Genomic DNA, 21,066 nt, shown 5'->3' with positions numbered 1-21,066 from the left:
AGGTTCAATGACTTGCCCAAGATCCCACAACTAGTAAGTGACAGAGCCAGTTCAGGCTTTATGACGACAGAACCCTCATTCTTTTCCACGAGGCCACACTGTCAGTTTTACAGATGGGGCAACTGAGGTCCGGGTCGGGGTACTAGCTATGCTCGCAGGATCCTGGCCACTGAGGGGGAGCACAGACTGCACTTCTGCTCTTCCTTTTCTTTAAGCGGGCGGGGCCGCTGCGGTGCGGAAGGCGGGCGGTGACAAAAGCGAAACCTCCTCCCGGAAAACACCGAGAGAGGCGCGGGAAGTCGGACTACCTCCCAGCCTCGGAGCGCTCAGTACCAAATCGTGACCGAACGGACAGAGTTCGAAGAACCATGACAACGGCGCGGGCGGGAGCGAAGGAAGTGCGTCACTCAATGGGAGGGAAAAATCTGCTGGCGGAGACCAATGGGAGCTCCTCGTTCGCGTTCGCCCCGCCTTGAAGGTGGGCCCGAGTCGGCCTGTCGGCCATCTACGCTTTCACAGTCTGGGCAGCGCTCGAGTGTCGTATTTGGTAATTCGGGAAGGGCGACCGGAGGCTGGCGGGAAAGGAAGAGGGATATCAGGAAAAGGCCAGGGGATATGTGAGGTGGGGTTCGGCGAGACAGGAAGTGAGGGTCAGGCTCTGGGTCGACCATGTGCGCTAACGGAGTGTGGAGCTGTGGAGCAGGGCCTGGGTCATCTCATTTACTGATGGGGTTCAGAGAGGGGGAGCAGAGGCAAGTAGATGGGGATCTAGCCCCATCACTTCACACACATACACACAAATTTTTGTATCGTAATATTAGGTGAATAAAATATTGTTAATTAGGTATTAGCTGCTAAAAACAAAATACAAAATTTTACCTCAACCGCGATTACATTTCTTCGCCGACCCCTCTCAGTTAATCTCAGCGTCCTCTGTGCACCACTCGATTTTGTATACAGTCCTTCTTACCTAGTACAAGTCCACAGTCCCTTTTTTTAAATCCCCGAGGTAAGATGTGTTCAGAATACAAGATTTCTCGGATTTTAGAATTGTAATATGGTGCATGTACTCTGTTATGCTATACCCTCAGCGGGATCTGGGGCAGCGTCCTGTCATCAAAGACATTGGTATTTCCACATCAAAATATATGCGTATTTACACTACGGGGACTAAGTAACAATCGTAAATAGCCTCACCGAAAGTCAGTTCAGATTTTTTTCATTTGGGCTTTCAGACCTTTTTTGATTTAGGAATTGCAGTTGAGGGACCTGGATCATAATTTTATTGTCCACTCATTTTTCTTGCTTGCCTGGTCTGGGAGCGCCTTGAGAACAGGAACTGTGGGTTTGTATCCCCACTGTTACTAACTCCTCGTCTCACTTTATGTCCCTCTCAGCCTCAGTTCCCTCATCCTTTTCACATAAGGTCCTTGTAAAGATTAAATGGAGACTATTCATGAAGCCTTAGTTCTGTGTCTAGCACACAGCACAAATGGTTGTGATTGAGATGTGCTTATTCTACAACGTTTCTATTTTAAAATTTTCTTTCTCTCTGGTGTTCTTTGGTGAATAGAGGTTCTCAATTTTAATGGAGTCCAATTTATCAATCTATTGCTTTATAGTTTGTGCATCTTTTGTATCTTTCAACCAAATTCACCCTAAAAAATCCTCACAACTAGACCAGTAAGTAACATCATGATAAAGAGAGAAAATAATGGAAGTTGTTGAGGATTTCATTTTACTTGGATCTACAATCAACGCCCATGGAAGCAACAGTAGAGAAATCAAATGACATATCACACTGGGTAAATCCACTGTAAAAGACCTCTTTAAAGTGTTCAAAAGCAAAGATGTCACCTTGAGGACTAAGGTGCGCCTGACTCAAGCCCTGGTATTTTCAGTCATCTCATGTGCATGTGAGAGCTGGACGATTAAGGAAGACCGAAGAAGAACTGATGCCGTTGAATTACTGTGTTTGCAAAGAATATTGAATATACCATGGGCTGCCAGAAGAACGAAGAAATCTGTCTTGGAAGAAGTACAGCCAGAATGCTCCTTAGAAGCGAGGATGGTGAGACTTCGTCTCATGTACTTTGGACATCTTGTCAGAAGGGATCAGTCCCTGGAGAAGGACATCATGCTTGGTAGAGTAGAGGGTCATTGAAAAAGAGGAAGACCCTCAACGAGATGGATTGACATAGTGGCTGCAACAATGGACTCAAGCATAAAAAAGACGGTGAGGATTGCGCAGGTCGGGGCAGTGTTTCTGCTGTACGCAGGGTTGCTATGAGTCAGAACTGACTTGACAGCACTTAATAACAACCAACAAGCATTTTAAGGAGCCCTGGTGGTGCAGTGGTTTAGAGCTATGACTGCTAACCAAAGGGTGGGCAGTTCGAATACACCAGCTGTTCCTTGGAAACCCTGTAGGGCAGTTCTATTCTGTCCTCTGAGGTTGCTGTGAGTCAGAATTGACTCGACAGCAATGAGTTTGGGTTTCTTTTGGATAAACATTTTAAATGGTCTAATCTTGGAAATTAAACCTTTTATTAGTTTGTAGTGACTTTATCTATATTAATTCGTTTTGCCTCATATTAATATAGCCACACCAGCTTTCTTTTGGTTAGTTGTTTGCAGAGTGTATCTTTTTCTACCTGTTTACTTTTAATCTTTTGGTGTTTTTATGTTTTAGACGTAGGTCTTATACTCATTTAGCTAGATTTTATTCACCATCTAGTTTGACAAGTTCTTTATCCAGTCTAACAGTCCTTGTCTTTAAACTGGTACAGTTAGTCCATTTTCATTCATTGTTATTACCTATCTAATTGGATTTATTTCTACTTTTCTTTTTTTAATATCTGTCTTGCCTAGTCTCTGTTTTGTTTTGTTTTTTCTCTCCCCTCCTTTGTTCCCTTCTTTAGGGTTAATTAAGTAATTTTTTTCTCATTAAATGTTTTCCTTTACTAATTTGGAAATTGTACACTATTTCTATTCTTCTAGTGATTACTCTAGAAATTGTACAATGTATACTTAAAAGTGTAAAATCTAATTCATCTCCCAACCATCACAAGGACCTTAGAACACATATGCCATATATCACCTGACTCCTAACTTAAATGCTGTTATTGTTGTGTGTTTATTTTTTTATACCCAACAAGACACATTTTTTTTTTTTTTTTTTTTACTGTTTTGTACAGTTAGTCGTTAAAATATGCTGGGATTTAACTACATGTTTGATGCATTTTAGACCTTCCACCTGGCATTTCTTTCTTTCAGCCTAAGTAAATGCTTTGGATTGTTTTAGGGAGAGAGTCTGCAAATCACTTATTCTCTCAGTTTTCCTTTGTCTGGAAACATTTTTATTTCACTCTCAATCTTCCTTGAGTATAGCATTCTTAGTCGAGAGACACATCCTCCCAGCTTATTGGAGATATTATTCCACTGTAACTAACGTTCCATTTTTATTGTTGTGAAGTCATCTGTCAGTCTAATTGTTGCTCTTTTGAAAGTGATCTGAATTTTCTCTCTGGTTGTTTCTCACCTTTCATATTGTGCAATTTTATTACGATGTGCCTAGATGAATAGTTATTTAATTTATCCTGCTTGGGATTTGATGGATCTTTTGAATCTGGGACTTGATGTTTTTCTCATTAGTTTTGATAAGTTCTCAGCCATTCTCTCTAACTTCTTCTAGAATTTTAATAAGACTTGTTTTTTTTATCTTGTTCTCCATATCTCTTAACCTCTTATAGTTCTTATTTTTTTCCCCTCTGGGCTGTATTCCGGTTAATTTCTTCTTTTAGTCTAACAATTTCCTTTTCAGCTGTGTTCAATCTGTTTTTAATTTTCATTCAATGAAATCTTAAACTTTTAATACTTACATTTTTCATTTCTGGTTCTTTTTTTTTTCCTTTTCAAATCTGCTTCCTATTCACTCTTATTTTCATACGCTCGCCTACAAAGAAATGCTGCTGATAAGTTCCAGACCCTGTATGGTACACTTCCAGTGAAGGGAGAGGGTAATTTTATTGTTCTAGATTTTTCTGTAATAAAGCGTCGGATAGCATTAGAAATATCTGCATTTTCTTGCCTAACCTGGGGCAGGCAGTTAGGAAAAAGATTTAAGAGTCTGTCTTGAGCAGGAGTTTGTAATTTGGGGTCTAGTCTTCCATGGATGACTTCAAGGAAGTCTGCAGGTCTCCCTGAAATTGCACACAGATGGTGGTGTATATGTGTGATTGTGCATTTGTTTTAGCTTTCAGTAGATTACTAAAAAGGGACTGTGATCCCCAAAAGATGAAGAATCACTGTAGTAGATGATAACCCTTTGCCAGCAGAGAACTCTCTGTTTCACTCTGATTGTGTGGACATGCCCAGCAAAACGTGATTTCTAAGAATTGCAGTTTCATTCAGAGTCAGTGGTTAGGGCTGAATCTCAACTTGCATCAGTCATTAGGATAAAGGCCAACTCTGCAAAAGATAATAAGTTACACTTTTCATCCTAGGACCTAAAATATAATAAAAGACAATTTAAAAATTGCTGGCTCACCTCCTAATAGAGTCACTATTTACATTTTTCTGTTATCTTCAAACATCATCTGCAGCTAGTTTAAACACTTTAAAAATATATAATATCGTCTACTTTTCATAATTGTTTGTAAAGATTATATAAAATAAGGAGTCAAAAGCTCAGTAGAGTGGCACTTAGATAGTGCTCAAGACATGGTGGCCATGATTATTATCATTTGTCCTCACCACTGAGACTCAGTTATACCCTTATCCTCTTTGGCTGGATTGCTTTAATAGACTGCCTGCTGGACTCTGGCTCCCATTTTTTTGCTTCTCTCATTCATCTCCACAGTGCCAAAGGAGATACCTTTCTAAAACACAGCCTGACTGTATCATCTTCCTGCTTAAAGACCTTTGTTTGGGGAGCCTTAGTCTCCAAAGTTTCCAGGATAAAAGCCTAAATTCCTTAGCCTGCCACATTCTATCCCTGTATTCAAAACAACCACTGGTAAATCAGGGATGTTCAGCCCAAAAAGTGGGATGGATGGATGAATGTACCCTAGCCTAGTGATCAGAAATGACTGGCAGGACTCGATGACTGGCTTGATTTGAGGTTGAAGGAGAGGAAGATCAGAGTTTGATGCTCAGGTTTGTGGTTGGTATGGCTGCATGGACTGCACCATCCAAACCAGATTATTCACGAAGGGAAGGACTCGAGGGAGAAAAATGGTTGAGGATGGTGGAGGGAGAGGATGAGTCCACTTTAGGATTTGTTGAGGTTGAGATGCTGGTGAGATATGCTTGAGGATATTTACCAGGCAGAGAAACTGATCATGTTAGTGTATCTTCCCAGCTCTGAGGTAGAATTGAGGATGATGTTAAAAAAGCACAGTAAAAAGCATTTTTTGTGTATCTTCTCTGCCAGGTACTTGGCAAGCCTTTGATAGTCGTATCTCATTTATGCTTCATCTTACGCCTTTGAGGTAGTTATTATTATCCCCATTTTACAGATGACAAGACTGAGGCTTAGGATTAAGTATGTTAGCTAAAAATGTTTCTGCACTGTTTGCGTAAGGTAACAGCAAATTTCCTGTCAGATCATGGTGTCACCTGAAGTGAATGATAAAACCTCAGGATTCTAGGTCCCACTGCAGTCAGAACCTTCAGCAAAGGGGCCTGAGAATCTGCATTTTGAATAAGCAGGTTAAGTGATTCCTAAGATCAGGCAGGTCTGGTAAGCACTGGTCTCAGTGCCACCTGTCCGTTTCCAAACCCACGCTCTCAGCCCCCGCACTGCACTGCCTCTCTGCTGCAGGAGAGGTCTTTAGATCAGGGCCTGCGTAATGCTTTTATCAGCTGTGATCTTTGTGGTTTGTGGGAAGATTCCATTTTATAAGAGCAAGGGATTTTAAAAATACTTTGCAGTCCTGCCATGACAGTTGTTTTTATTAGAGGCTTGGGGAAGGAAATTAACATCTATTAAGTGTTTAGTAGCAGTTTCCTAAGCAATGAGAAAACAGGCCTCAACTAAATTTATCCAAGGCCAGAGATCTGCTAAGTGGCTGAGCCAAGTTTCAGATCCAGAACTGTCTAATAGTAAAAATAGGTTAACACTTGTTTAGTGCTTACTGTGTTACCAGGCTTTTACATGTATTAACTCATGTAAACCTTGTAAGCAATCCTATGGAGAACATTTTTGTCAATATCTCCATTTTACAGACGGGGAAACTGAAGCACAGGGAGGTTAAGCTGCCCAATTTCATACACCTAATAAATGGTGGAGCCAGGTTGTGAACCCGGGCATTCTGGCTTCAGAGTCCATGCTTCTTACCACTGCCGAATACCAGTTTACCTCACCCCTGACTGTTGATCTTTTCACTTATGTACTATTTAGCATGGGGAACTTAATTTTTAAAACCATAACAAATTTATATGTGTTGATACAAATTAGCATGAGATGGATTGACATAGTGGCTGCAGCAATGGACTCGAACATAGCAATGATTGTGAGGATGGCGCAGGACTGGGCAATGTTTCATTCTGTTGTACTCAGGGTCACTATGAGTCGGAGTCGACTCAACGGCACCCAACAACAACAAATTAGTACAAAACCTAGGGTGTTGCTTCTGGTATGCCTGGCAATGACTCGATTTCATTTACTTCTTTCTTAGTTCCTTCATATATGCAGTGCAGTACAAGAAGAATGGGCATCATGACTGATGTCCATCGGCGATTCCTCCAGTTGCTGATGACTCACGGAGTGTTAGAGGAACAGGCCGTTAAACGCTTGCAGAAGCATTGCTATAAGGTCCATGACCGTAAGTATCGTTTCCCTGTTCTCAGGGTGCGCTGGTACTGTGTTATCAGAGACTAGCGACACTGGTATTTCATCATCTAACAAGTCAATTTTCCTGATGTGGATGTTCAAGTCTCTTCACAATTTTATATCTGCCCAGCTTCCTAATCTCATCTCCCATTTCTTTTTAAGTAAACCCGTCATTTAGCCCAGTGGATAAGAACTTGGACTCTGAGGCTGTATAGTTGTGGCTCACACCAAGGCTCTAGTACCTGCTCCAGCTTCAGTTTCCTCATCTCTAAAATGGGGCTAAGAATTGTATTTGACACATAGGGTAATTCAGAGGATTAGGAGACATGGTATATGCAAAACACCTGGCACAGGGACAGTGCCCAGTTGGCAATTGATAGTAAGAGGGCAGCTTAGCACAGTGGTCAAGGGCACAGCCTTGGACGAGGCCAAAGCTGGAGAGAGTGCCATCCCTGCCCCATGCCAGCTGTGGGCATTTGGAGTATCTTCTCGGGGTTGTTGGGAGGAGTAGATAGGATAATATGCATACTAAGCTGTCAGTAGAAGCAATAGGAGCAATGTTGATAGATTAGTAGAATCAATATGGATGGATCTCAAAAGCATAGTGTTGAGTGAAAAAGAAAGTTGCTAAGTTATTGTATGATGCCATTTTGTTCATTTTTTGTGGTTACAAAATCATCTTCATTGTTTATGAATGCATGTATACGCATGTAAATGTGTAGAAGTGGACTGGAAGGACATGTGACACACTGGTGAAGGTGCCTGCCTTTGGGGAGATGAGTGGAAATGGGTTGTCAGTAGAAATCCAAGCACTTCATCTTTATCATGTTTTGTCCTTTTATTAAAAAGGGGAACACTTGAACACAATGCCATTATTAGCATATTCTAATGGTTGTCACTTCTGATTATTGGGAATACAGGTGTTTGTTTTCTCATTTGGTATTTTTTTTTCCTCTCTCTATTTTTAATTTTCAGAAGAAAGGTGGAAAAAATAACAGAGGTGAGCTGAACCAAGAGGGGTGAGGAGGGACATTCTGGGAGGGGGGTGCAAAGTACACAGGTGAAGGGGCACGAGAAAAGGTGCCACATTTAGAAACCTGCGATTTCTGCAGCATGATAGAGGCACAAACCAGATGGCAGAGAGCTGAGGAGTGAACAGGGGTAAGAAGGAGGAGACAGTGAGTATAGAAACATACTTTGTCAAGATGTGCAAAAGAAGGAAGGATGAAAGAGGGTGGCATGTTGGAGAAGAGGCAGAGTGTGAAGTGACTAGAGGGTAGGGCTCCCTACAGTGTGTTCTTCAGAGCGCTGGTCCATTGAAGAAGTTGCCGTGAGGAATTTTGGAAGCTTCATGATACACATTAGCAAATTAAAGGCTTTGCGGGGTCCTATAGTAAGGAAACCTGTTTAACTATGTTGAATTCTGTAACATACCTTCTAAACCATAGACAAGAATATAAGAGACATAAGAACATAAGTTATCTTGGTGTGTAGGTTTACAGATCATGAAGAACCCTGTATACCATAGTAATGGTTTTTCATTTAATCCCGTGGACAGTGCGGATCTCTTGAGAGATTTAAATTGGAAAAGTGACATAATTAGTGCTGTGTTTAGAACTGTCCCTCCGGTAAAAATATATCTGCTGTAATTGCCTGAACTGTGGTGGATAGAGATCTTTTGTGAGAGACTCTTTTATCGAAAGGGAATATCTTACGTGTCAAGCTAGTTTCTCTTGCCTTTAAAACACACAACAAGACTTTAAGCCTACCCTTTAATATCCTCCCGAGATGGGCATAAGAATGCTTGCCTTGATCTTTTATCTGCATGACAGTTCATTCTTTCTTCCTTTTAGAGTCCTTCCCTTTTAGTTTCTCACATAAGTCCTGAGCATGAATTTTGATGTTGATGGGGAAGTTTCACAGCTCACTGCGAAGAGCCAGATGATGCCTTAGACTAAGAACGAAAGTGTTTTTGCCTTTATTTGACCTTTAAAGTTGTCATGATCTAATTTAGGAAAGTCCTGTAGAACGTGTCTAGGAATTGATTTATTCTTTACACTTTTTGTGCCATTTCTGTGCCTCAAGATATGGTTATGGCTAGGGTATATGTGGTATAACTGTATATATGTAGTTTGTTTTCTTCTACCTTCCATTAAAAAAACTAACAAAAAAACCTTGTTCGCCAGCATTATCGTTATTAGAGAGGTTTTAAAACAAGGAATGACGGAAAGAAATATTCTAAAATAAATAGTTAGAAGACCCATTATTATATCTTATACTTTGAAGAGATGCCCTGGAAAGTCCCCTTTTACCAACTGGAAAAATATTTAACGTCTAAGAGAATTATGAAACAAGTTATTCAAGTTATTCTAATTGCAGTTTCCCAGGGTGTTTCTCCAGTTTATCAAAGCACTTCCTCTTCTGGGCTTTTGTTTGGGCTCTCTTCCTACCATCATTCAAACCAAAGCCAAACCCACCGCCGTCCAGTCGATTCCAACTCACAGCGACCCTATAGGACAGAGTAAAACTGCCCCATAGGGTTTCCAAGGCTGTAACCTTTACAGAAACAGACTGCCACATCTTTCTCCTGTGGAGCTGCTGGTGGGTTTGAACTACTGACCTTTTGGTTAGCAGCCCAATGCTTAACCACTGTACCACCAGGGTTCCACTTATTGTCATTCCAAAAACCAAACCAGATCCACTGCCATCGAGTCAATTCCAACTAATAGCGACCCTATAGGACAGAGTAGAATGCTGCCCCGTAAGGTTTCCAGGGAGCGGCTGGTGGATTCGAACTGCTGACCTTTTGGTTAGCAGCCGTAGCTCTTAACCATTGCACCATCAGGGCTGCTTTACTGTCATTAGGGAGAAACAAATTCCACAATTCTGCTGGCTAGTGAGGAGTTTGGGTTTTGTTCTGAAATCCTGGTCTGAAGGCTTGGGTCTGGCTTTCTGAAGGGCAATGGGAACCTGTGTTTTTAGAGCGCCTTAGCTTTTGAGCCAGGACTAGAGTACAAACGTGTCATTCACCCAACAAACTTCCCTGAGACTCTCATGTGGGCCAGGCCTCTATTCTAGTGACAAGTGATACAGAGATAAAGCTCCTGCTTCTTCTTGGGCCTCATGTGGCATACAAACAATGAATCAGATGATTTCAATGTAAGTACCCTGGTTGGAAGGTAGGCGTAGGATGCCTGTTCTAGTCATCTAGTGCTGCTATAACAGAAATACCACAAGTGGGTAACTTCAACAAACAGAAGTTTATTCTCTCACAGTTTAGTAGGCTAGAGATAGGATTTACAACACATAGGAACATCATATCCGATGACAAAATGGTGGACAATCAGACAATGCTGGGAGTCATGGCCTACCTTTCGTTAAAAACAAAAACAAAAAACCTTGTTCGCCAGCATTGTTATTAGAGAGGTTTTAAAACAAGGAATGACAATCGACAATTGAATGTCAAATTGACAATTTGACAGATATTTTGGGGGGATACAATTCAATCCATGACAATGCCTAAAGAGTAAGACCTGGATTTGAGGATTTCAGCAGATCACTGAAGGACAGTGACTTTGGAGAGACAGGCAACAATGGTAAAAACCCTCAGCAAATTAGAAATAGATGGGAAGTTCCATAACCTAATAAAGGGCATTGTCTTAGTCATCTAGTGCTGCTATAACAGAAACACTATAAGTGGATGGCTTTAACAAAGAAAAATTTATTCTCTCACAGTTTAGAAGTCCAAATTCAGGGTGCCAGCTCCAGGGGAAGGCTTTTTCTCTCTGTTGGCACTGGGGGAAGGTCCCTGTCATCAATCTTCCCTGGTCGAGGAACTTCTCAGTGCAGGGGACCCAGGTCCAAAGGACATGCTATTCTCCTGGTTCTTATTTCTTTGTGGTATGAGGTCCCCATGTCTCTCTGCTCACTTCTCTCTTTTATATCTCGAAAGAGATTGGTTTAAGACACAACCTAATCTTGTAGATTGAGTCCTGCCTCATTAACACAACTGCCTCTAATCCCACCTCATTAACATCAGAGAGGTAGGATTTACAACACATAGGAAAATCACATCAGATGACAAAATGGTAGACAATCACGCAATACTGGGAATCATGGACTAGCCGAGTTGACAGATATTTTTGGGGGACACAATTCAATCCATAACAGGCATCTACGTAAAACCTACAGCTAACATCATACTTAATGATGAAGGACTGAATACTTTCCCCAAAGATTAGAAGCAAGACTAGAATGTATATTCTCACCCTTACTATTCAGCATTGCAGTAGATGTTCTAGCCAGTACAGTCAGGTAAAAAAGAAAGAAGGAAGGAAGAAGCAAGGAAGGAGAGAGAAGAGGTATCCATATTGGAAAGGAAGAAGTGAAACTACCTATTCGCAGATGACATGATCATCTATGTAGAAAATCTGATGGAATCTACAAAAGAGCTAATAGAACTAACGAGTTTAGCAAGGTCACAGGATACAAGATCAACATCCAAACCTCAGTTGTATTTCTATATGTTGTTGTTGTTAGGTGCCATTGAGTTGGTTCTGACTTATAGTGACCCTATGCACAACAGAACGAAACACTGCCCGGTCCTGTGCCATCCTTACAGTCGTTGCTGTGTTTGAGCCCATTGTCACAGCCACTGTGTCAATCCATCTCATTGAGGGTCTTTCTCTTTTTCACTGACCCTTTAGTTTACCAGGCATCATATCCTTCTCCAGGGACTGGTGCCTCCTGATAACATGTCCAAAGTATGTGAGATGGAGTCTCACTGTCCTCGCTTCTAAGGAGCATTCTGGGTGTACTTCTTCTAGTACAGATACTAGCAGCAAATAATCAGAAATTGAAATAAAGAAACAGCATCTTTATTATAGAGTCAAAAATACGAAATACTTAAGAATAAATCTGACAAAAGATGTGTAAGACCTGTACGATGAAAACTATAAAACATGCTGTTGTTAGGTGCTGTCGAGTTGGTTCTGACTCATAGTGACCCTGTGTACAACAAAACGAAATACTGCCCAGTCCTGCACTATCCTCACAGTTGTTGCTGTGTTTGAGCCCATGTTGCAGCCACTGTGTCAGTCTTTATCTTTGAGGATCTTCCTCTTTTTCACGGACCCTCTACTTTACCAAGCATGACCTCCTTCTCCAGGGACTGGTCCCTCCTGATAACATGTCCAAAGTACATGAGACTAAGTCTTGCCATCCTCTCTTCCAAGGAGCACTCTGGCTGTACTTCTTCCAAGACAGACTTGTTTGTTCTTCAGGCAGTTCTTGGTATATTCAGTATTCTTCACTAACATAGCTGAGAGAAATCAAAGATCTAAATAAATGGAGAGGCATACCTTGTTTATAGGCTAGCAAATTCAGTATTGTTAAGATGTCAGTTTTCCCTAAATCGAACTAGAGATTCAATTTAATCCCAATCAAAGCCCCAGCAGGCAATATTTTATTTTATTGTACTTTTAAGTGAAAGTTTACAATTCAAGTTAGTCCCTCATACAGAAATTTTTATATACATTGTTATGTGACCCTACTTGCTCTCCCTATACTGTGACAGCACACTCCTCCTTTCCACCCCAAATTTCCCATGTCCATTCAACCAGCTCCTGACCCTCTCTGCCTTCTCATCTCACCTCCAGAGAGGAGCTGCCCATTTAGCCTCAGGTATCTACTTGAGCCAAGAAGCACACTCCTCACGAGTATCATTTTATGTCCTATAGTCCAGTCTAATCTTTGTCTGAAAAGTTGGCCTTGGGAATGCTTTCAGTTCTGGGTTGACAGAGAGTCCGAGGGCTGTGCTTTCTGGGGTTCCTCCAGTCTCAGATCATTAAGTCTGGTCTTTTTACTAGAATTTGAGTTCTGTACCCTACTTTTCTCCTTTGTGTTCCCTGTCAGGGCAGTCATTGGTGGTAGCTGGGCACCGTCTAGTTCTGGTCTCAGGCTGATGCAGTCTCTGGTTTATGTGGCCCTTTCTGTCTCTTGGGCTAATACTTTCCTTGTGACTTTGGTATTCTTCATTCTCCTTTACTTCAGGTGGGCTGAGACCAATTGATGCATCTTAGATGGCTGCTCGCTAGCTTTTAAAACCCCAGATGCCAGCAGGCATTTTTGTAGAAATTGACAAGCTAATTTTAAAAATGCAGCAGACCTAGAGGAACCAGAACTTATTATAATAAGATGATCAAACTTGTAGGACTAATACTACCTGATTTCAAGACATATAGCTACAATCATCAGGAGAGCGTGACATTGGCATAAAGATAGGCATATAGACCAGTGGAACAGAATAGAGAGTCCAGAAATAGACTTGCACATAGGTGGACAGCTGATTTTTTTTTTTTATTGTGCCATAAGTGAAAGTTTACAATTCAAGTTAGTCTCTCATACAAAAATTTATACATACATTGTAATGTGACCCTACTTGCTCTCTCTATACTGTGACAGCACACTCCTCCTTTCCACCCTGAATTTCCCGTGTCCATTCAACCAGTTCCTGACCCTCCCTGCCTTCTCATCTCACCTCTGGACAGGAGCTGCCCGTTCAGTCTCACGTATCTACTTGAGCTAAGAAGCACACTCTTCACGAGTATCATTTTATGTCTCATAGTCCAGTCTAATCTTTGTCTGAAGAGTTGGCCCCAGGAATGGTTTTAGTTTTGGGGTAACAGACTGAGGGCCATGTCTTCTGGGGTCCCTTCAGTCCCAATCAAACCATTAAGTCTGGTCTTTTTACTAGAATTTGAGTTCTGCACCCTACTTTTCTCCTGCTCCGTCAGGGACTCTCTGTTATATTCCCTGTCAGGGTGGACGTTGGACAGCTGAGTTTTGACAGAAAGGCAAAGGCAATTCAGTGGAGAAAATCTTTTCAACAAATGGTGCTATGGTAATTGGATATCTGTATTCAAAAATAGGAATCTCAATCCAGTCTTTGTACCAGATACAAAAATTAACTCCAAATGAATCACAGACCTAAATGTAAAATCTAAAGCTATAAATCTTACAGGAGAAAACCTGTGTGACCTTGAGTTAGGCAAAGATTTCTTGGAAACAACACTAAAAGTCTGATGCATAAGAGGACAAATTGGTAAATTGGACTTCAAAATTAAAAACTTCTTTAAAATAAACTGATAAGAGAATGAAAAGGCAAGCCAAAGACTGAGAGAAAATATTTGCAAATCATGTATCTGATAAAGGACTTGTATCCAGAGTATACATATAGAGGACTCTCAAAACTCAATAAGAAAACATACAACCCAATTAAAAAATGGGCAGAAGGTTTGAACAGACACTTCACGAAAAAAAAATTGCATGGATGGCAAACATACAACAAACAAGCTTATAAATATACTTGAAGCATCTTCCTCAAAGTCTCACTCAGAAGAGAGTTGGTATGGAAAATTTCTTGAGTTTCTCAAAAACAAAAGAAACCAGGAGGACAGTGGCCTCAGGCCCGTTAGGGAATGGGTGGATGATCAAGCCGGATGATTTTGTGGTAGAGTGGTGTTGAATACTGTAGTGAGGTGTATGCTGTTGCCCAGCATGGGGTTTGAGGGTTGGAGCCTCTATTTCATTTATCATGTGGTGTTATGGATTGAATTGTGTCCCCCAAAAATATGTGTTGTAAATCCTAACCCCTTTACTTGCTGTTAAAATCCCATTTGGGAGTGGGTTTTCTTTGTTATATTAATGAGGCAGTAGTAGTGTAGGGTGTGTCTTAAGTCAGTCTCTTTTGAGATACTAAAGAGCCGATTGAGCAAACAAGGAAGCAAGCAGGGTGGGGAGGGGTGGGGGGAGATAGATGCCAAGCTGCACAAGATTGCGGAGGAGCGGAAGCTGGGAATAGACAAGGACTCCTGTAGAGCCCACAAAGAAAAAAGCCTTCCCCTAGAGCCAGCACCCTGAATTCAGACTTCTATCCTCCTAACTAAGAAAATAAGGTGTGCGGTGGCGCAGTGGTTAAGTGCTCAGCTGCTAACCAAAAGGTTGGCAGTTCGAAGCCACCAGCTACTCCGTGGGAGAAGGATGTAGCACTCTGCTTCCATAAAGATTACAGCCTTGGAAACCGTATGGGGCAGTTCTACTCTGTCCTATAGGGTGGCTATGAGTTAGAATCAATGATGGCAAGTTTTTTTTTTTTTTTAAACTCTTGAGAAAATAAATTTCTGTTTGTTAAAGCCACCTACTTGTGGTATTTATAACAGCAGGAGGGTAACTAAGATGTGAATTTACTGAGCAGAAGCAGAAAGTCACCACAGCCTACACATTTGCAGGGCAACAAGTCCCTCAGAGTTATTTGCCTTGTTAAAATGCTTGGGGGCTGAAAAGGCAAGCCTTGTTTTTTTGGTTGAACAAGTTGGTGATCGAGAACTTTTTAAGGGAATCATCAGGTCCAGTCCCATCATTTTACAAATAAGGAAGCAGAGGCTCCTAGAAGTTTGCTGTGCTACCCAGCTGGTGGCAGAGCAGGGCTGGCGGCCAGGGCTCAGTCTGGCACCGTGCCTTATCACTGCCGCATGCTGCCTTCCTAGCCAGTGCCAGGTTCGTTGGCGGACTTCGTGGCCCGAAGATCCTAGAGGAGCTTTTTAAATTTATTTTTTATTTCGAAATAATTCCATACTCACAGAAAAGTTGCAAGAATAGTACAAAGAACTTTTTTTTTGCCTGAATCATTTGTGAGTAGGTTATGAACTTGAAGTCTCTTTACTCCTGAATTCTTTAGGGTGTATTTCCTTCTAGCAAGGACTACCCCTAAATAGCCACAGTGTAACCACTAACCTCAGGAAATTAACATAGATCCATCGCTGCTGTCTAGTCCACAGACTCCGTTTAAGTTCCTCTATTCTAACCGAGTCCCTGGTGGCACAGTGCTTAAGAGCTCAGCTGCTAACCAAAAGTTCGGCAGTTCAAATCCACCAGCCACTCCTTGGAAACCCTAAGGGGCAGTTCTACTCTGCCCTGTAGGGTCCTTATGAGTCGGAATCATCTCGATGGCAATGGGTTTGTTTGTTTTTTTTTCTGGTAATTGTCCCAATACTGATTTTTTAGCAAAGGATCCACCCTAGAGTCACGTGTTGCATTTCGTTGTTATGTCTTTTTATGCTCTTTAAGTCTGGAGTAATTCTTCAATCATTCCTTGATTTTTATGACCTTGACATTTTTAAAGAGTATAGGCTAATTATTTTGTAGAATAGTACTGTCTGATAGGCATATAATACAAGCCACATGTGTCATTTAAAATTTTCTGGTAGCCATGTTCAAAACAGTAAAGAGTAGCAGGTGAAATTAATTTTAATAGTATAATACAGTATGTCTAAAATATTATCATTTCAGTATGTAATCAGCATAAAATAGTCACAACAATGGACTCAAATATACTAATGATCATGAAGATGTCACAGGACTGGGCAGCGATTCATTCTGTTATACATAATAAGGTCACCATAAGTTGGAGCAGACTCGATGGCACCTAACAACAACGATAATCAATATAAAAAGGTACTAATGAGATATTTTACATTGTTTATATTACATCTTTGAAATCTAGTGTGTATTTTACACTTAATAGCATATCTTAATTCAGACTAGCCATATTTCAAGTGCTCATTAGCCACATGTATAGTGGCTACTGTATTGGACAGTTCAGTTTCGAATGTACCTCTGTTTAAGTTTGTCTGATGTTTCCTCCTGGTTAGGTTCAGGTCATGCTTTTTTTTATTTTTTTTAATTTTTAGTTGACTTTATTTTTTAAAGCAGTTTTGGGTTCACAGAAAAATTGTGCAGAAAGAGTACCTATATGCCCATCATCCCTCCGCACACTGTTTCTCCTATTATTAACACCTTGCATTCATGTGGTACATTTGTTACAGTTGATGAACCACTGTTGATACAGTCTTGCTAACTAAGGTCCGTAGTTTACATTAGGGTTGACTCTTTGTGTTTTACAGTCCTATGGACTTAGGCAAATGTATCCCATCAGGTGAGGTTTTTTTTTCCCCCAGAAATAATATAGAAGTGATACTGTGTGCTCCTCTTTGCATCCTAACAGTTGATGAAGATAGTGTCTACCGGGTTTCTCCACTGTCAAGTTACTCTATTTCCGATGTGATTAAGCATTTTTTGGGAAGGTACTATAAGACAAGATAAATATCCCACTCCTCAGCCCACTTTTATCCACTAGTTTTAGCATCCATTAATGTTTCTTCCCTAAATTCATTCTTACTCCAGTGGTTGCCAAATTACGGCGAGGTACTGATCTATACTCTCCAGCACCAACATTTTGCAGTAAATTATGCTGTATGGTCATGTCATGTTTTTTTATTTATTTATTTATTTTTTTTTAGGTATTTCAATTATCTTTTGTTCTAAGAACAAATTAGATTAGGTAAAGTATCTAAAACTTCAGATTAAAAAATTAAGATTTGTATTCTTTCAGTGAGCAGAGTAACTAATGTGATGTTCAGGCAAAAAAAATCAGTTGGCTAAAGTGCATGTGTCAAAACTAGACTAGTAAACTTGATAGCAGAGGTTTGATAAATATTTTCAGTTTTTGTCAAACCTTTTATTTGCCTTCATCCCATATTTGTTTTCCTCATGCTGATTTACATACCTCTGTTTGCTCTGGTTGGAGCCCTGATGGCGCAGTGGTTAAGAGCTCGGCTGCTAATTAAAAGGTCAGCAGTTCGAATCCACCAGCAGCTCCTTGGAAACCCTGTGGGGCAGTTCTAGTCTGTCCTGTAGGGTAGCTGTGAGTCGGAATCGACTCGACGGCACTGGGTTTGGTTTTGGTTTATTTGCTCTGGTGTCTTTGTGCATATTTGAGGACTCGTGACCATCGTTAGGCAGCATGCATTTATAGTGAGTTATCAGTGATATTCTTGACATTTTTGTCTGGTATACCATCTCGTATCACAGTCATATTTGTAAGCACCTCTCTTTCTAAGGAGAGCTTTGTGATAATTAGAAGCTAGCTCCAATTAAATTTTCCTTCTACTTTTAATCATTTCTTTGTACATCTCTCCTGCGGCTATGATGAACAGTTAATAAGCTTAATTGGCAGAGTCCGCTTGCCTTTCCAGTTTATCAAGGGGGGTTAGGTCTGTGGTCATAACCTAAAAGTAGCAAAAAATGAGCTTGAAAAGTGACTTCAAAAATGTGACTTGATAATTTTTTCAACATGCAGAATTTCACAACAGGCAATTGTTACATGGTTAGACAGGACTCTTTGGATTCAGGAATCCCTTTACCCTTGAGAAAATTAATGCTATTGTTGCTTTCGCTTATCTGGCTCTTGATGGACTAGGTGTGTCCAAATCACAGCTCGCTCTTGACTTCGTGCAGTGCAGGAGCCAGGGTGGGACTGATCCCCAGCAGTCCATTCAGGCCAGCACAGATTGCTGAGCTGGGACTTCTGTGTGCCTCACTTTTCCAAGTGTAGACATCATTTGTTCTGGAATGCATCGTGCACTAGTTCCCAGACACAGGGGAGGTTGTGTATGGGTGGGTGGAAGGATTGGGAATGAATCTTTCAGTAGGAGTACCACAAACACCTCCACCAGAATTGTCCCTGGCAGGAGACAACGAAGCTGCTCTTCAAAGACACGGGTCCAAATCCTGTTTCAACCGGGGACTTGGGAAAGTTCTTTTACTTTTCTGAGTCTCAGCTTTCTGTTTATAAAGGAAATCATATCTACCTCGCAGAAGAGTTGTGAGGATTAAATGAAGGAATTCATGTTAAATGCCTGCATAGAGTACTTCTCGGTACCCGTTCCATACATGCCAGTTGCTGCCCCTTACTTCTGCATTCCTCTCCGTGTCATCTGATCCCAGGCAGGGCTGGGGAGTGGGGGTGTAGATGGTGGTAGTGACTATCAGAAAATCCATAATATGGGTATAATAGTGTGCCGGGAATCATTATGTAGGGTTGTATTCCTGAGGTTGGGATTTTCCCAGAAAATCCAGAAGGTGTGGTCAGCATTGGTAGAGCACATCTCTCTTGGTCAGTCAGTGAACATGTCTTTGGTCTGCTGTATGTCCAGCACTGTTCTTGGTGATATAATGATATAATGGTGAATAAGACAAGCAGAGTCCCAGCCCTCAGGGAGCTTACATTCTAGCCAGAATAGAGAAGGGCAGAAGACAATGACTGGTAGGCAAATAAATGTCGTTTTAGGTGCTAAGTGCTCGAGCATGCCTGGGGATGTTTTGGCCAAGGTCTCAGGTGAGGCCTTTCTGCAGTGGTGACGTTTTGGTTGATGCCTGAGTAAGGAAGAGGCAGCCATGCAAAGACCTGGGAGAGAAGCTTTACCAGTCAAAGGAACAGTGTTGGAAGGCCCTGAGACGGGGAGGAGCGTTGCATGTGTGTGTGATAGAAGGACGGCCACGTGATTGGAGTGCATTGTGAAGGGGGAAGCACAGGAAATGGGGACTGGGCGGTGGCAGGGTCAGATCAGGCAGGCATGTCAGTGAGGGTGGTGGGAAGTCATTGGCGGCTTCTAGACAGGGGTGCCAGGATCTGGGGGACAGTGCTCCACAGACACACTGTGAAATTCACTCATCCCCATGATAACTGACCATCTGTTTTCAAAGGGTGACATTAAAATGAAATGTATATTAATAGTATCAACAGTGAAATTCTGCAGAAAGTGGTTTATCTTTTCTGTGATGATTCATATTGTAATTCAGGACTTTATCTGCCTCAGTATCATTGCTGGGAACAAGTTGATATTGGTCAATAGACCTAGGGCAAAGAGGCTGCTCAGTAGGTGGGTTTACTGTAGATATAGGGACAGCAAGTGTGTCCCTGTCACCACTGCAGCAGTGTTATTATTATGCAGCAGTTTTAAGGCACTTAATGTATGCTGCCAAGATGTGGGAAATGTGCCAAGTACTGAAAATTAAAGTTTTATATACCGTCATTTGAAATAAGACCAGAGTAAGCTTTCTAACTGAAATAATCTCTTAATTTAAAAAACCAAAAAACAGAAAAAAAACACCTCTGTATGCTCTGAAATAGATCTTTGAACAAGCAGTCTGTTATTAAGAGCCTGTTCCCCGTATGTAGAGTCCGTGGGTGGTGCAAGCAGTTAATGCACTCAGCTGCGAACAGAAAGGTTGGAGGTTTGAGTCCACCCAGAGGTGCCTCTACTTCTGAAAAATCAGACATTGAAAACTCTGTGGATCACAGTTTTACTCTGGCACACGTGGAGTTGCCATGAGTTGGATCGACTTGACGGCAACTAGTAAATTCCCCCTATACTGTCAGAGACCCTGAGCTAATCCACCTTGTTACGGGACACTGTCTTTTTTTTTTGATTCTGGCTCCTGAGTGTTAAGGGTCAAGTTATATGGTTGTTGAACATTGAAATATATACGTTGTTGTTAGATGCCGTCAAGTCGATTCTAACTCGTAGTGACCCTATGCACAACAGAATGAAAACTGCCTGGGCCTGAGCCATCCTCATAGTTGTTGCTATGTTTGAGCCCGTTGTTACAGCCACTGTGTCAGTCCATCTCGTTGAGGGTCTCCCTCTTTTTCACTGACCCTCTACTTTACTAGGCATGATGTTCTTCTCCAGGGACTGGTCCCTGCTGATAACATGTTGGAAGTATGTGAGATGAAGTTTCACCATCCTTGCTTCTAAGGAGCACGCTGGCTATACTTCTTCAAAGACAGATTTGTTGGTTCTTCTGGCTATTCATGGCACATTCAGTATTCTTTGCCAACACCATAATTCAGATGTACCAATTCTTCTTCAGTCTTCCTTATTCATTGTCCAGCTTTCACGTGCATATGACGCAACTGAAAATACGATGGACGGCTTGGGTTGGGCACACCATAGTCCTCAAGGTGACATCTTTGCTTTTTAACACTTTAAAGAGGTCTTTTGCAGCAGATTTTCCCAATGCAGTGTGTTGTTTGATTTCTTAACTGCTGCTGCCATCGGTGCAGATTGTGGATCCAAGTAAAATGAAATCCTTGACAACTTCAATCTTTTCTCTGTTTATCATGATTTTGCTTACTGGTCCAACTGTGAGGATTTTTGTTTTCTTTGTGTTGAGGTGTAATCCATACTGAAGGCTGTAGTCTTTGATCTTCATCAGTAAGTGCTTCAAGTCCTCTTCACTTTCAGCAAGCAAGATTGTGTCATCTGCATGTCTCAGGTGTCGTTAATGAGTCTTCTTCCAATAGTGATGTTGCATTCTTCTTCATATAC

At 41.4% G+C, this 21,066-nt stretch overlaps 1 protein-coding gene across 2 annotated transcripts in view; it reads left to right on the top strand.

Moving 5' to 3' along the window:
* The first annotated feature begins 332 nt into the window (after positions 1-332).
* NSMCE1 (NSE1 homolog, SMC5-SMC6 complex component) overlaps positions 333-21,066 on the top strand; it is a 38,937-nt gene continuing 18,203 nt past the window's right edge. The window contains exons 1-2 of one of the 2 annotated variants that reach the window (XM_023741001.1): positions 333-478; positions 6,681-6,827. In XM_023741001.1, coding sequence (XP_023596769.1) covers positions 442-478; positions 6,681-6,827 — 184 coding nt within the window. In that variant the 5' untranslated portion in view covers positions 333-441. Of the gene's footprint in view, positions 548-6,680; positions 6,828-21,066 lie in introns of both variants that reach the window. The other variant, XM_004386593.3, reaches the window with a different exon arrangement.

This window comes from Trichechus manatus, unplaced genomic scaffold, assembly GCF_000243295.1.
Source record: "Trichechus manatus latirostris isolate Lorelei unplaced genomic scaffold, TriManLat1.0 scaffold00170, whole genome shotgun sequence".
Taxonomy (NCBI): Eukaryota; Metazoa; Chordata; class Mammalia; order Sirenia; family Trichechidae; genus Trichechus; species Trichechus manatus.
This window is presented reverse-complemented; position numbering and strand designations above follow the sequence as displayed.